At 39.3% G+C, this 13,735-nt stretch overlaps 1 protein-coding gene across 1 annotated transcript in view; it reads right to left on the bottom strand.

Annotated features, from left to right (window-relative positions):
* The window catches only part of ADAMTSL3 (ADAMTS like 3), a 173,382-nt gene extending 160,656 nt beyond the window's left edge, over positions 1-12,726 (bottom strand). The window contains exon 1 of the mRNA XM_065733955.1: positions 12,631-12,726. Coding sequence (XP_065590027.1) covers positions 12,631-12,705 — 75 coding nt within the window. The 5' untranslated portion in view covers positions 12,706-12,726. The remainder of the gene's footprint in view (positions 1-12,630) is intronic.
* Positions 12,727-13,735: the final 1,009 nt, after the last annotated feature.

The following is a 13,735-nucleotide window of genomic DNA, read 5'->3' as shown; positions in this document are numbered from 1 at the left end:
GCTGCTATGGCAGCCTTGAAATAGAAGAATGGATGTAAATGAGCTACATGAATGCTGCAAAAGTCAGACAAGACATGAACCTCAGTAGAAATATGCCCACAAAGTGTTTTCAGAGTTCCTGAAGTTTCTGAAAGCGAGACCCATTAAATCACACATATCCACACCAACCTCGATTTCATATCCACTCTATCAGTCCTCATATCAGATTCCAGAGTGTCTGACCTCTCTAAAGTTAGTTATGCAGTTCTGAATAGGATTTTCTTCCATTTAAACTACTTTAAGCAACTAGTTCCAACACACAGAACAGATTGAGAAAGCAGCCACCCATTTTATGAGACCAATCATGTCACAGCGAGCCACATCTCAGAGCAAGTATTCAGCCCATGAAGCTGCATCATCCTTGAAGCATCATTCATCATTTTTCCTTAGCCACGCTCCCAATTAACCATCTAAGAACATCTGGTTGCATCCACTTTCTCAACTGAAAATAGCATCAACGTAAATCAGTCTGTTGTTTTATACAGCAGTCCTCTGACAGAGAACAATTCTCAGGATCCTGCAGTTCTGACTCAACCAAAAACCTCAACCAAACCCCATTTTGCCAGAGAACAACATTATAAGACTTTATTAGTGCTTTTACCTATTTTATGCATGCACATATTTCCAAATATACCTACAGAACAAGGTATATACCTGCTTTATAGCTGTAAGTTGAAGCTTGCAGCATTGTATACCACCACCTGAAAAGGGGAAACACCTTTTTACATGTTTAATTGCTCTTTTTAAAATATTCTAGTTAGGTTTTTTTTCCCCACAGACAAAGGCATTTATTATTTAACAGGTACCAGCTATAGTCCACTTTTGATTTACTGTAAAGATGCAGGTGTAATTCCTCATAATAATAAAGATGTCTAACTCTCAAATCCTTTGATCTTGGAAACTGAAAATATCACCTAGAGTTTTATACCTTCACACAAAGACAGACTGATGGAACAGGGCCTACTCCATATCATTTGAGGAATTGTATGATTGTAACACTTAGTAAGATGCTTCAGTAGCACAGAATGAGCCCACAACATTTGGAATGGTCTGATATCGGGTGGGGAAGAATCGGCAAGTGCGAGGATGTTGTACCAGGAAGCTCCACTCTGGAGGCTGGATAGACTTGATGACATGGGAAGCTTGGATTGCCAACATTCTACAGAGTAAGTAACCCGGAAACTTCAGGTATATGAGTTGAGTTCTGAAGATGGAAGAGAGGCCAACCCTTTACTGAAAGACAACCTCATTGAATGAGGTCTGTTTTGCGTAGGTGATTATTGTCAAGATAAAGGGTTAGTGCCATTTTTTTATTGCTGCCAGCCTGTCTTCTCTTTTTAGCTTCCTTCCTTCACAGACCCATGTGAAGCTAAGAAAGCACAGTAGTGAAAATCCCACTCAGGATCAGTTCTGTGCAACCAAGTATGCTTTCACCACACTTACGCAGTTACTTTTAAGAGTTCCTCTCAGTTTCTTTATTCTCACAGTAAGGTTCTCCTCAACCAAGGAAATGCTGAGTGGTAACAGCAGATCCTAAATCTTAGTTTCAACTATTCCAACCTAGGCACACACCCTAACTTAGTAAAGTTTGTATAATTCACTCATGTTTTGTGCAAAAGGAATCTCTAACTTCACAAGAGAAATTTTCTTCATAGTTGAAGTCTACATTCAAAATAAGACCAGGTTATTATGGAGGCAAAAATCTTATAAAAATTGAAAACTCCCTTTGAAACACATGCTTTCCAGTAAAAGCAGCTAGCAAAATGCAAAACATGGTCAACATTCCAACACCATGATGTCAATTTTCATATGCACAGGCAAAATGCCACATGCAGAAATCAACTCTCTATCATATCTTCCTTATTTATGATGTGCTTGTGTTTCTCTTTTTGTTCATTAGCAGACCTGCACCATGCAGTGGAAAGTGCAATCCCTTAACAGGTTCAAAGGAATCTCTCAAATATATTAAATCTGGCAAAATGCCACACTGAATTTCAAAAAGTGGATTTCCCTGTTCTGCTTCAATTCTTCTTGAAAAATAGTGTTTGCTCTAAGGAATAGTTTTGATGTTTCCCTCTGCAGTAGTTCAGAGAAATTCCTGCCAACAGGGATGGTCTGAAACCCCTAATAAAATGCTCTTCGATGACACAATAAAAACCTTACACACAAACAAAAAAAAAAAAAGGAAATCACCTTAAATTATGCAAGATTTATAAGCAAGAAGAAAATCGTTTTGATTCTCCTTTTCCTCCCACCAAAGGGACAAATACAGCCAATTTTCAAGAAAAGTAACAGCTGCAGACACAGCTTTAAATGCCAGCTGTCCTTTGCAGTCACATGAAGAGACAAAATGATTCACACCACACCACAGGAAGTATGATAACCAGCTCATGAGCACTAATGAAATACAGCCCCATTTTTCTTCCTATGGGCAGGACTTAATCAGGAAAAGCTCCCACTGATGTCTCAGGGAAAGTGCCTGCAGCCTTCACTGGCACTGTTACTCAAATGCAGAACGTCACACTGTTCAACTGGAAAGCCTTAGATAAGTTTTACAAAATCAGGTCTCAGTTGTGGCACAGTAACCTAATGAAGTCCACAGGGCTCCCCAGGATGGATTTCATTCCAGAACTGAGGTTTTAGGCAAGTCCTCATAGTACACCACTGAATAAATCAATGAGAATTTTTGGCAGACAAGGAATGATGGGACACTCACAATAGTGAAGCTGAAGATGACAAGGTCCTTCCTTCAGTGTCCTCATGGGAGGCTTAATGTTTGAAGTTATAAAGAAGCCTACAATTCTTACATTTTTCCAATTCCTAAATAGTAGTTTCTATGCGACACGATAGATAGCTCACAGAGGTCTAAATTCAGCAAGAAAAATAAGCAATTATAAACAAATACATCATTGATGTTTGCTAAGCATATAATTCAAGGAAGTTCAAAAGATCAGAACAAGGCCCACATGTCCTGTTATCCCAGCTAGGGCCCTTCTCAAGATGGTTATCTACAGGAAGAAGTTTCCTCCAAGAAAAGCTTACCATTCCCAGGACATCTCTGTTGCCTTTGCAGAAATCATGGAAGCTCTTTTTTAAAAAATAAGAATTCAGCTCACATACAAAAATTAAAAATATACAGAAATTTTCCATGTAACGCTGCTATCTATGACTACGTAAAGATTTAAAAGATTGCAAGCTAAGAACAGGTGATGCTAAAAGGATCTTTGAAAGGCCCCTGAGACTTGCAACATTAAATAAAATGTATGTGCCTACTGATCTAATTGCTTACTAATTTTCAAATCTATTCCCACTGGATAAGTAATGGCATTTTAAGCCTAGCCCCTGGCATTAAAAATTCATTTATAGTTTCCTCCTAGCAGAAGATAAACAGCTACATGGTAAGAAGCCATACATTAAGATGGCATTCTGTATGTTTTTGTATGGTTTTAACCAACCTATTGTGTTCCAAGTTTAACTGAAAGAGGGAGGAAGGGGAAATGAGAAATACATTTGGGTGCACAATTTCACACTGGGGTGAAGGCAAGTGCTCACTCATTTGGAGAAAATGCCTGGAATATTTGTGTCTAATGGAAGGACTTATCACATAATGAAAGCAGAATTCAAGCCAAGCCTTATTTAGTAAAGTATCAGAAGACATCGCTCTATTTATCTTGCTCAAGAAAATGCTAGTGTTTGTTTAAAAACAAGAAACTACTACAGCCATCAATTAAGATGATGTAAATTTAAGTTTTGGAACTTTTTTTTAAAGGAGAATTTTGAAGACATGCCAGAGACATTAAAATTTCATTACAAAAAAAAAAAAAAAAGTAAAGCCAAAATAAACTATATTCCAGCCAGATGCAGGAGAAGCTCAGAATGCAGCTACCTCCTTTTTTGTCAAGGCTATACCTTCAGATACACCTCAAGATGGAGAATATATTTATTTTCTAAATGACAATTCACAAGTGATGACAGCAGTGGGTTCTAGCTTCCAGTTCAGTGGCCTGCAAGCAGAACACCAAGGAACATCAAGATGGCATAAGAGCAGCTGGACTAGTTTGGACTAAGGATTCATACTAGACCATCCGCTTCCAACAGTCACTGTAAGCAGATACCAGAGAAAGGCACAGACACGGCAAGTACATATTATACTTCGCTGGAGTACTTCCCTGGAATTGGATCTCTTCTTTAGCCTGACACGGCTTGTCTATTCTTTAATACTGAGCAGCTCTTCCAAGTGCTTCCCTGTCTTCCTCTGAATTCCTGCTACTTAAGAAAATCCCTGCCAAACAGTACCAAAGACCATGACATAAAGGACAATCTCTCCCTGTTGTTTTGAACGTAGTTCCCGTTAATTTCCAGTTAACAGCACCCAGTTGTTATGCTGGAAGAAACAAGTCACCAGCTGATCCCTGCCTAGATGTTCAACCCTGTTCATAAAAGGATCAGAACTGTATACTGAGCTGAAACGTGTGCACACCAAGAATTAACACAATGAGAACATAACACTCTTTGCTTTCTTTTCCATCGTCCCCTCATAGCGTTTCCTAATGCAGAATTTACATTTTTGATTATTGACAAGCTCTGAGCTAGCAGTTCCATGAAGAGACATACCTGGGAATCACAGTTCTAGAGGAAAAGTAATGGTTCTTCACAGAAAGCACCTTACAATCATACAAACAGAGCCATAGAATCAGGTGCATAAAAGCAGAGTCCATTCAAACAGTCTCATCAGTTAGTGGCAGTAGTCAAATCCCTACATAGCACGCAGCGCATCTCTTCAAGGATGGATATATTCCCTCCTCAGCTTGCTAACAGAAGTTTTGATGAGATCAGTTGAAAAAGACCAGTTATTTGCTGGATGTACTGGCAGTTTCCAACCAGGACATCATTTAGTAAGCAGGCAATACTCAAGACACTACTACAGTATTGTTTTTTTCCAGCCAATGTTCACGTTATTCAACCAGGGAGCAGTTTAAAACTATTTGGAGACTCAAGAAAACAAAACACCAAATGAATAATGAGACTTTGAAAACATCTAATGAAAGGAGACTCTCAAGAGAGGAAGCCAAATCATATCTTAGCATATTTTATTTGTTATGTATCCACAGAGAGCAGTGAGCTTGTTTAGCCTTTTGCTTCCACACCACTGTTACACCATCAAGAGGCTGCAGTAGCTGGGACAAAAGGACAACTCCCACTGGAAGAGATTTATCTGAATGCATCAGAACCATGACTTGCATTACCCTTATTTCTCCAAAGCTGGGTTCTGCAGCCTTCTGAAGGAAGGAATTTCCTTCTGAAGGAACAAACTGAGCCTGCAAGAATGCAGTCACGTTCTCCTGGCATTCTGTGGCAGTGCAAGTGTGCCCACGTTACCTTCATTCTCAGACACCGAAAGGTAGTTCATTAAGCAAAGCTCTGTTCTCTGTATCTGCACGTTCAGAGAGAATCTCCTCAGTTTCTTCTGCATAAATTATAATGATACTCTGTTCTGCTTGCATGCACTGACAAAAGACTGTATCCTATAAATTTTAAGCAGCGTAGATTTTTGGCAAAAAAAAACCTGATGACAGAAAAAAGCATCGCATAAAAACAGAAATACATGTTTCCACATATAAACAAATGCTCCACTTGTTTATGCTATGAAGCAGCATCATTAACCAGTTGGGACCTCCCACCATGGCAACAGTCAGCATACAACAACAATCTAGTAATTGCAGTCATAAATGCATTTTTAATATTGTTTCACAATTTATTTGAGCTGACTGCATTTGCTGTGTTTCTAGTGGATCCAGAAGCATGACAAACTGACAATTCTTGGAAACCACATTTCTCAAAACAGACTGAGAATACTGTTTTCATTCCCTCTCCATAATGATGTTAAATCTAATAAATATAAAATTAGAAACAGAAATAACATTGTTCCTAAACAATTTATGTAATATGCTGTCTGAAAGGGATGTATTAAGCCAAAATTTCAGGAACTACACTCCGTTTAACAACACTTGATGCTTCTACTTATACCTCTAAAATTTTAATCAAGTATCTATACATCCAGGTACTAGAACTCACACACCAGAATCCTATTCTCTCAGAAACTGTTTTGAGGGTGAAAGTTTTGGTTTAATCGTTGAAATATGAAGACAGATGGTTAGCTAGATTTTCAGAAGCGCCTAAGGCACCTAAGTGCCTGGTTCTGATCAGGCTAATGGAAATTTAGCCTGTAACTTGCTTTGAAAATCCTGTTAAATACCTACCAATACAGCTAAGCACTTAACAATATTTGTGTTTGACTTAGGAAGGCTCAAAGCTTACTGAACGTCATCAAAATAAAGGTTCCACATCACACAGACCCTCTGAAAGAACTACCCCATTTGCAACTAATTTAGCACTCTCATGTAGTTGACGGTCACCATGGAGTGAGGCAGTTTTGAAAATACAACCCTTAAATCCAAGAGCACTCAACAGCCCACAAGTCTTCATTTGACATCAAGAAAAGTTCTCTTCGTGCAGGAAGGAAAGTTCTTTACAAACTTGCTTTCAAAATCTAAAGGAATTATTTATCAGTGACAAAGCGAGTATGGAGACCATATCAGAACGGCAATGCAACACAGTTCCCATGTGGGTCTTGATCATGACAGCAAGTTTTCCTTTTTTAATGTGCATGTACAAATTTGACAAGCTCTTCAAGAGATCCAGGAATGAGAGGAAGGGCATTCCAGATGTACCATAGCAGAAGTTGGGAAAGTGCATCTGAAATTAAGACAATACTGAAAAGTTTAGTCTATAAACATATTTCCCTTGTTTTAGAATGTTTTTCAGGATAAAAAGCCAGGCAGACAAATAAATACTGAGATTAAAGACTGGTGAAACTTCAACAGAAAGTTGATCTGATGTTCATCTGCACACAGAAATCAAACTAGGGCCAAATCTAGACTGATTAAAGCCTGAACTTTCTTTCCACAAGCTGTTTGCTTCTCTTCTTCCACTTCTGGCTGCACAACTCTTGTCTCCCTAGAGTTCTCACTAGCAAACTGCATTTCAAAAACACACCTACACTTTCACCACACAAAAATGGTTTGAGATCCTTCTTAATAAGAATTACACTGAGATCACTGAAGTATGGCAGTACATGGCAACAAGACTCTAATTAGCATAGGTTATTAAGTATCTCAACAACTCTCAACTATAAATCTGCTCCCACTATCACTGTAATGAATATACTTACTAGCCACACTATATTTGGTGTTCTCTAAAATCCCAGCTCCTGCATTCAGGTGAGCACACAGGATTTTAAGAAAAGTTTCAAGATTCTGAAGGCTTGAATGCAGATAAAGACAAACACATAGATCTTCCAGGTTCTAGAAGCAAATAAAAATGACTCCGATTTTAAATCAATATCGGTACATCCACCACGTACATTTTCAATGCTGTAAAGGCAGAAACAGAATTTGGTGCACTGAAAAACTGCTCCATCAGTGCAGTTTATGCCTCAGTGTGGTAAGGAATATGAAGGATCCAGATGCACCAAGCGGACCTGAATGAGTAATTATGAATGACTAAGTTTTCAAGTATCCGCTAAAACCAGAGATCATCCCAGAGCTATTCCTTCACTTTCTAACTACTTTTCCAAGGAAAATTCTAAGTTGCAGGCTGTCGTCAAACATTGTTCATACACTGAAGCTTTTAGAAAAGCGTTCAACTTCAAGAACTAGCAAGCTGTAGCTTTACATAAAACCAACTTGAGAATCTCAACCCAAATTTTACAGTGACTTCATCAGAAATTGTCATCAGCGAGCAACAACACTCATGTCTGAAGATGCAGATACAGAATTTAACTCTGTCTGGACACAGAAACTAAGCCACCCTGGTCTTATTGGAATGAATTATTTGAAGCTACGCTTTAGATGAATAACCAAAGCACGATTTTCTCAAGTTTCTCATACTGTATGCATCATTCATGTTCACAACAATAAAAAATAGTTACCAAAAATGAAAATAAAGAAATAAAATTGACTTTCACTGATATCATCTTGTTTTTTGGTCACATTTCATAGTAGTTGAAGCTTTTAACAGGAGCATATTCTTCAAAGTCAGTACTCAAACAATTATGATGATTTTGTCCTATGACTTGAGTCACAGAATAATTGTTTGCCAGTAGAACACTTGGACTGAAAGTAGGAATAATCACAGTTCAGACTCTATGACCACAGGCTGAGCAATCATTATTAGTCACAAAGTCAAAATGAGTTAAGGAACTTTTGTGTTTTCTGAGAACGCTGTCACTGAGTTACACTCTTGTCAATAAAAATATTGTCAGAATACTGCAGAGTCTCAGAAGTGTTATTTGCCTGCAATAGAGGTATTTCAGCCTTCCAACAAGGAGTAAAACCACAGACCTACCGAGATTGATAACAAAACTCCAAATGTGTGCAGAGTTGCAATAAAAAAAAAAAGAAAGAAAAAAGGAAACTTACTCAAATTTAACTCCAGATTTCCAAATCATGTCCTGATATATACATATATTTATTAAAGATACTGGAGATTTAAAAATACTTTCTATTGTATGGCATGTAAATTAATGTTTTCTGATGTTGATGTGTAACACATTAGTGACTGTAAAACAACATTCCAAAGGTTTTCTGCAACGACAGTCTCTAAGTCTACTATGTCATATAACAGACATCAGATTTTTGGCCTCAAAAATCTCAACCTTAAAGTCATTTGCTATGCTAGTAGTTTTTGGAAGATAGGCTATGGCAGAAATGTTTTTAATAAGATACTGATTTCAGCAGGTATATCTTCTACAGATCCAAAACATCATAGATAGTCAGAAAAAGAAAAACCAACGAACATAACAAGCAAGGATTGCGGACTCATGTGAGCAACCATCATTCTGTTGAATATGACCTATGAAACTTGCCCTTCCAGAGAAATCCAGAACTAATTCTTCATGAATACCCAGACACAGTCTATTATACCCTCCTCAGACCCTGGCAATCCCATGGTCTTTGGAGATGAGATGGACCAACACGTACAGGATTTAACTAGCAGCTCCAGGAACTTAAGTCCAAATTTAAAAATACGGGAGAGAACAAACGCAAAGTAAGCCCACGTGCAAAATCCTTGATGATATATATCTTGCCCATATCATTCTACTAGCAACCACTTCTTGCTGACATTAATTCATTAGTAAGAACATCAGACATGCAGGAATGTATTTCATAACATAAAACAGCATCTAACTGAATGGGGTAATAAAACAGAAGGGAGCAGGTACCAGGGTGAACACACTGTGTTTTCAATTACCAATCATTGCTCCTTGGAAGCAGTGAAACCACTTCCAATGAGTTCTTTACAACACCAAGCAAAGCATCATTAGGAGTATCAAAAATAACACACAGAAAAAGGTTGACTCACCCAGCTGGTGGTGAGGATCTCAAGGTATAGAACGCCCCTTCTCAGAAACTAGCCTTCATCCAGGAGATATTCTCCCTTCGGAGACTAGCCCTTAAATGAGCCCAAGGAGGGGTGAACCTTGGCACTGGTCGGGTGAGAAGAGCAGGTGTATTGCTTGCACCTGGGCTTCCTGGGCCAGCCCACCCCCTTCACCAGGTGCTCAATCATCAGGCCATTACACAGCTGTGCCCCCACACCAGTGTATAGCCTATCTTCTCAATAGATTACTTAACATTTTTGGGCTTAAATACTTCATTTATTATTTATTTCTGATAGCTCACCTGCTGTAAGAACAGTAAGTAGCCTCTTACACCAGATTTAGTAGTAAACAAACATGAACAGTTAAACCACAGAGCAAGGATACAGTTTGCTGATGTTCACAAATACATATAATCTGTGGAATATAATAACTGCCTTGGATGGATTCATCATTTAAATCTAGAGAAGCTGTGAATTGTTCTGTGTTGCTGATACTGCTGCCTTATATATTTTTTATTCTAAGACAGTCCCACAGACATCATTTGCATGGGTCACTATTGGCTTTAGGCTAATGTAGTTCCATTCATTTCACTTCTATGGCGAGGCCAGGAAAAGGAAGCCCTGCGTCTGCAGAAGATCACAACCAAGGCTAGCTTGTAAGTGATCTCTTCCTGAGTCAAATTTATGCCCCTGCTCTTGCTTTCAGAGTAGTTTTAACAAACTAGCAGCTGAGCAGGGCTCAACAGTAAACTGTTTGCTGGTTATCCTATGAAATCTGACTCACCTGCTGGTATAGCCACCCTTAAAAAAAGGTTTTGTCCTGAACTTGAGACACTGCATATCCATAAGTTCTGAGGTCAGACTGGAGCCCAGCTAAACACTGTGCTATGCATGTTACCACATTACTGAAGAATCAGAACGGATCGTACAACCAAAGTTCACTTCCACTTCTTCTCAGTAATAGCTACCTCTTTTTCACAACTTCTCATGTTAAAGTTTTCTTTGCATTACATTCATACCACATTTCCACCACATTCTTTTTAAATGGTTATTATTTTATTCTGTACCTGCCTTAAGCAGGATGAAATTAATCAATTGCACATAAGTGACATGACACAGACTTGTGACCTTGCCCAGCATCCAATTGTTCCTAATTGATTAGCTCCAGACATAAGCACTTTAATAGCCAAAAACAATACAAGTAGAAGCTATGGTACAACATTAGGGTAGGACAGCTGTGTGTGGTCCATATAGTATGGCCCCAAGCAACCAATTAAAGAATTACTGATTATTGAATACCAAAAATGTTATGTTTAAATAATATGAAATATCTTTAATGTAACTAAAATTGAGATGAGGAGAGGGGACTTCTGCGAGATTGCAGTTAAGTGCTAATGGCTCAAATATGCCAAATGCCTTAAAATAATTAAAGGGACTATCAAGACAAAATTATTTGACCTGGACTGAAATATTCATAAAATTACTCACAATGGTCTATTGATTACTACAGCGTGTTTGGGTAGTTTTTTTTATAAGGAGACAAGTGAAGCTATGCCAAACCGCTTATGGAGAGGAAGAAACTATGCCTCTACTGGTTCCAGTGCTGCAATAAGAAAAAATATGAAAGAAATGTATTATAAAAGAAAAACTGATCTCCTCAAAACCAAAAGGCCCAAACACAAAGCTGACATTTCCTTTCCCTGTATTTTCTATTCTCATCTTACACAGAACGGTTAAGTGAACTTCACACTACTTCATTTTATAGGGCTGGTTATTACAATATCATTCAACTTCTTGCGCACAAAAACACAAACAGAATAGGCACATAAAAACAGTAAATGTTTTGCATTTACAGAAGTGAGCGAAAAAAAGAGACCCCACTGTTCTCCTATCTACCTGGACACACACCGTGTGCACTCTTTAACTGTTCTGTTATTAAAGGACCCAATAGCTTTTCCTCTTATGACAAGTCCTTTACTCAAGTAAACCGGTTTACTTTCAAGGCTAGCTGTATTGTTCCTGTGGGCAACTACTGTGTGCTACAGGATGTGCTCATCAACAAGTAACTACCAAACAACTCTGCACACACTGCACTCGTGCTGCAAGTCAGTAGCACAGCTTATACCCACTGCCTTATACTTGAGTCCATCACACTTGCATCATAACTTACTGAGCTGGCCAGCATTACCCTCCTTATTTCATCATATTCCTTTTTAATTTTCTTTTGCCTGCTGTATCAGCCTTTGTTTCAGAATTATTTGGGATGTATATTTCAATACTGACCAGTGCACTATGTTCCAGTTTGAACCCTACATTTCTTAGTATTGCAATAGTACAAACAGTACACAATGATAAAATAGCATCAATGAATTTCTGCATAGCCAAGACTTATCTTGTAAAAACTATCATAATATTTCAAAGACTGATACTATTTATTTCAAAAATATCTCCAGTTTTTTTGTTGTTTTCTAAATATTTCTCGATTCTGGAGCACGTAAGACAGAATAATCCTTGAAATGTTTCGTACTGTGGGAACTATCACTATAGGGGATGACAGAGTAACAACATCTCTGCCACATGCCAGCACACCATATTTCTCGAAATACTCACTTCTTGGAACTGATTAGGCTCATATGCCAGGCAATAGATCAGTTGGCAGCTACAGCTTTCCTCCATGGTTCCTGTATTCATTGAACACTTGAAGGAAAGACCTTTCTGGACCTCCCTCCTCCCAAGATACTCACTGACTTCCAACTGCTTTACATGTTTCTTCTATACAGGTATTTATATAACCCTTGTCACTTACGGTATCTTAACGTTTATCAGGTGCTAAATCTCCCATGGGCCAAGGGCAGCTGTGTTGCCTTGAGAGACCCCAGGCATTATACATCTGGCAAGATCTCCCTTTGGTCCCCACATAGTTGGGTCAGGTACAGTATTACTACAAAGAGAGAAAATATGAATTTCCCATATGGATGTCTTTAAAATTAACTTTGGTGACAGGAAAGCCTTGATCCCATTTTCACTGGGAACTTTTCATTTACAACGCAGATACTTCAGCAGGAGGGTTTAAATGACATTATCTGAAGGTCTGTGGCAAGATCACCTAAAAAATACCAAGCACAGCAACAGCAACAGGTCATCACCTACCTGGAGATGAGCGTAGACAGCAATAGCAAGCCAAATGACCTCCCAGAAAAGCCCAGCACCTTTACGGCTGGCCATCCTCCTGCCCTGGAACTCTGCTGAGAGAAATTGTTTCAAGTTACAAACAAAACCGAGTGGGCTGCGCCAGGATTTCAATGACTAAAGCAAACTAGGTAAAGGGATGGAGCCAGCCTTTGGAAAAAACGGCAATACAAACACCGGCGTTTGTGCTGGCCAGCGGAGCAGACTAGCAGCGCATGCCATGAGCACAGCCTGCAGGGTGATGTAGTTCCAATTAGGGAACAGAAGCAGGGAGAAGACGAGGGAAGGTCTGGGGAAGCAGGCGACAGGGGGCGAGTTTGATCGACTCCCGCATGCAAGTCAATCTATCAAATCGGCCCCTCCCGCCTGGCCCTCTCACTTTCGCCCATTCAGAGCTGAGAGCACAGCCCTAGGGCCTCAGCAGTCATTTGTGCCGCCTTGAAAGCCCAGAGACAGAGGAGGAAATTACCAGTATAAGGAGCCTCACCACTTGCAGGGCCAACAATTAACTGCCAGGCACTCTTACTAAAAACTTCATTTTCAAACTTCTTACAAGAAAAAAATAAACATGCAACCATTCTGATAATTCTGGTAGTTCTCAGTGCATCTTCTTGCCTCAGCCTATTACTTACCACCATTACTGAACAGTGCAAGTTCCACACACCCCTAACACATGTACACAGACAGCCCTCCCCTCCCTCCCCTCCCTCCCCTCACCCTCCACTGCTATTTTTTTACAAGAACTCACAGTGAATACAGATATTTCCTTCAAAATCGAAATCATAGACATGTCCTTTCTAAAATATCATGTGTCCCAAAAGAAAAGCAGCTACCTGAACCACCCTTGCACCTGTCGGCTAAACATAATTAAGATTCCTTACAGAGGTAAAGTGGGAGAGGAGAGAGAAAAGACCCCCTTCCCACCCACCTACTTCCAACCTTCCATGCTCCTGGATGCTTTGGTCGTTCAAAAGTTTCAGCCTCCCATGTGTTAGAGAAGGAAGGTTTCTCCCCCCGCTAGGCACTGCCAAGATCCAGCCCAACACCCCGCACTCGGGTTCCCTGC

This window comes from Cyrtonyx montezumae, unplaced genomic scaffold, assembly GCF_038088225.1.
Source record: "Cyrtonyx montezumae isolate F1298 unplaced genomic scaffold, pur_monq_1.0 scaffold_17, whole genome shotgun sequence".
Classification (NCBI taxonomy): domain Eukaryota; kingdom Metazoa; phylum Chordata; class Aves; order Galliformes; family Odontophoridae; genus Cyrtonyx; species Cyrtonyx montezumae.
The sequence above is the reverse complement of the archived record's forward strand: the minus strand, read 5'-3'. Positions and strand labels throughout refer to the sequence as shown.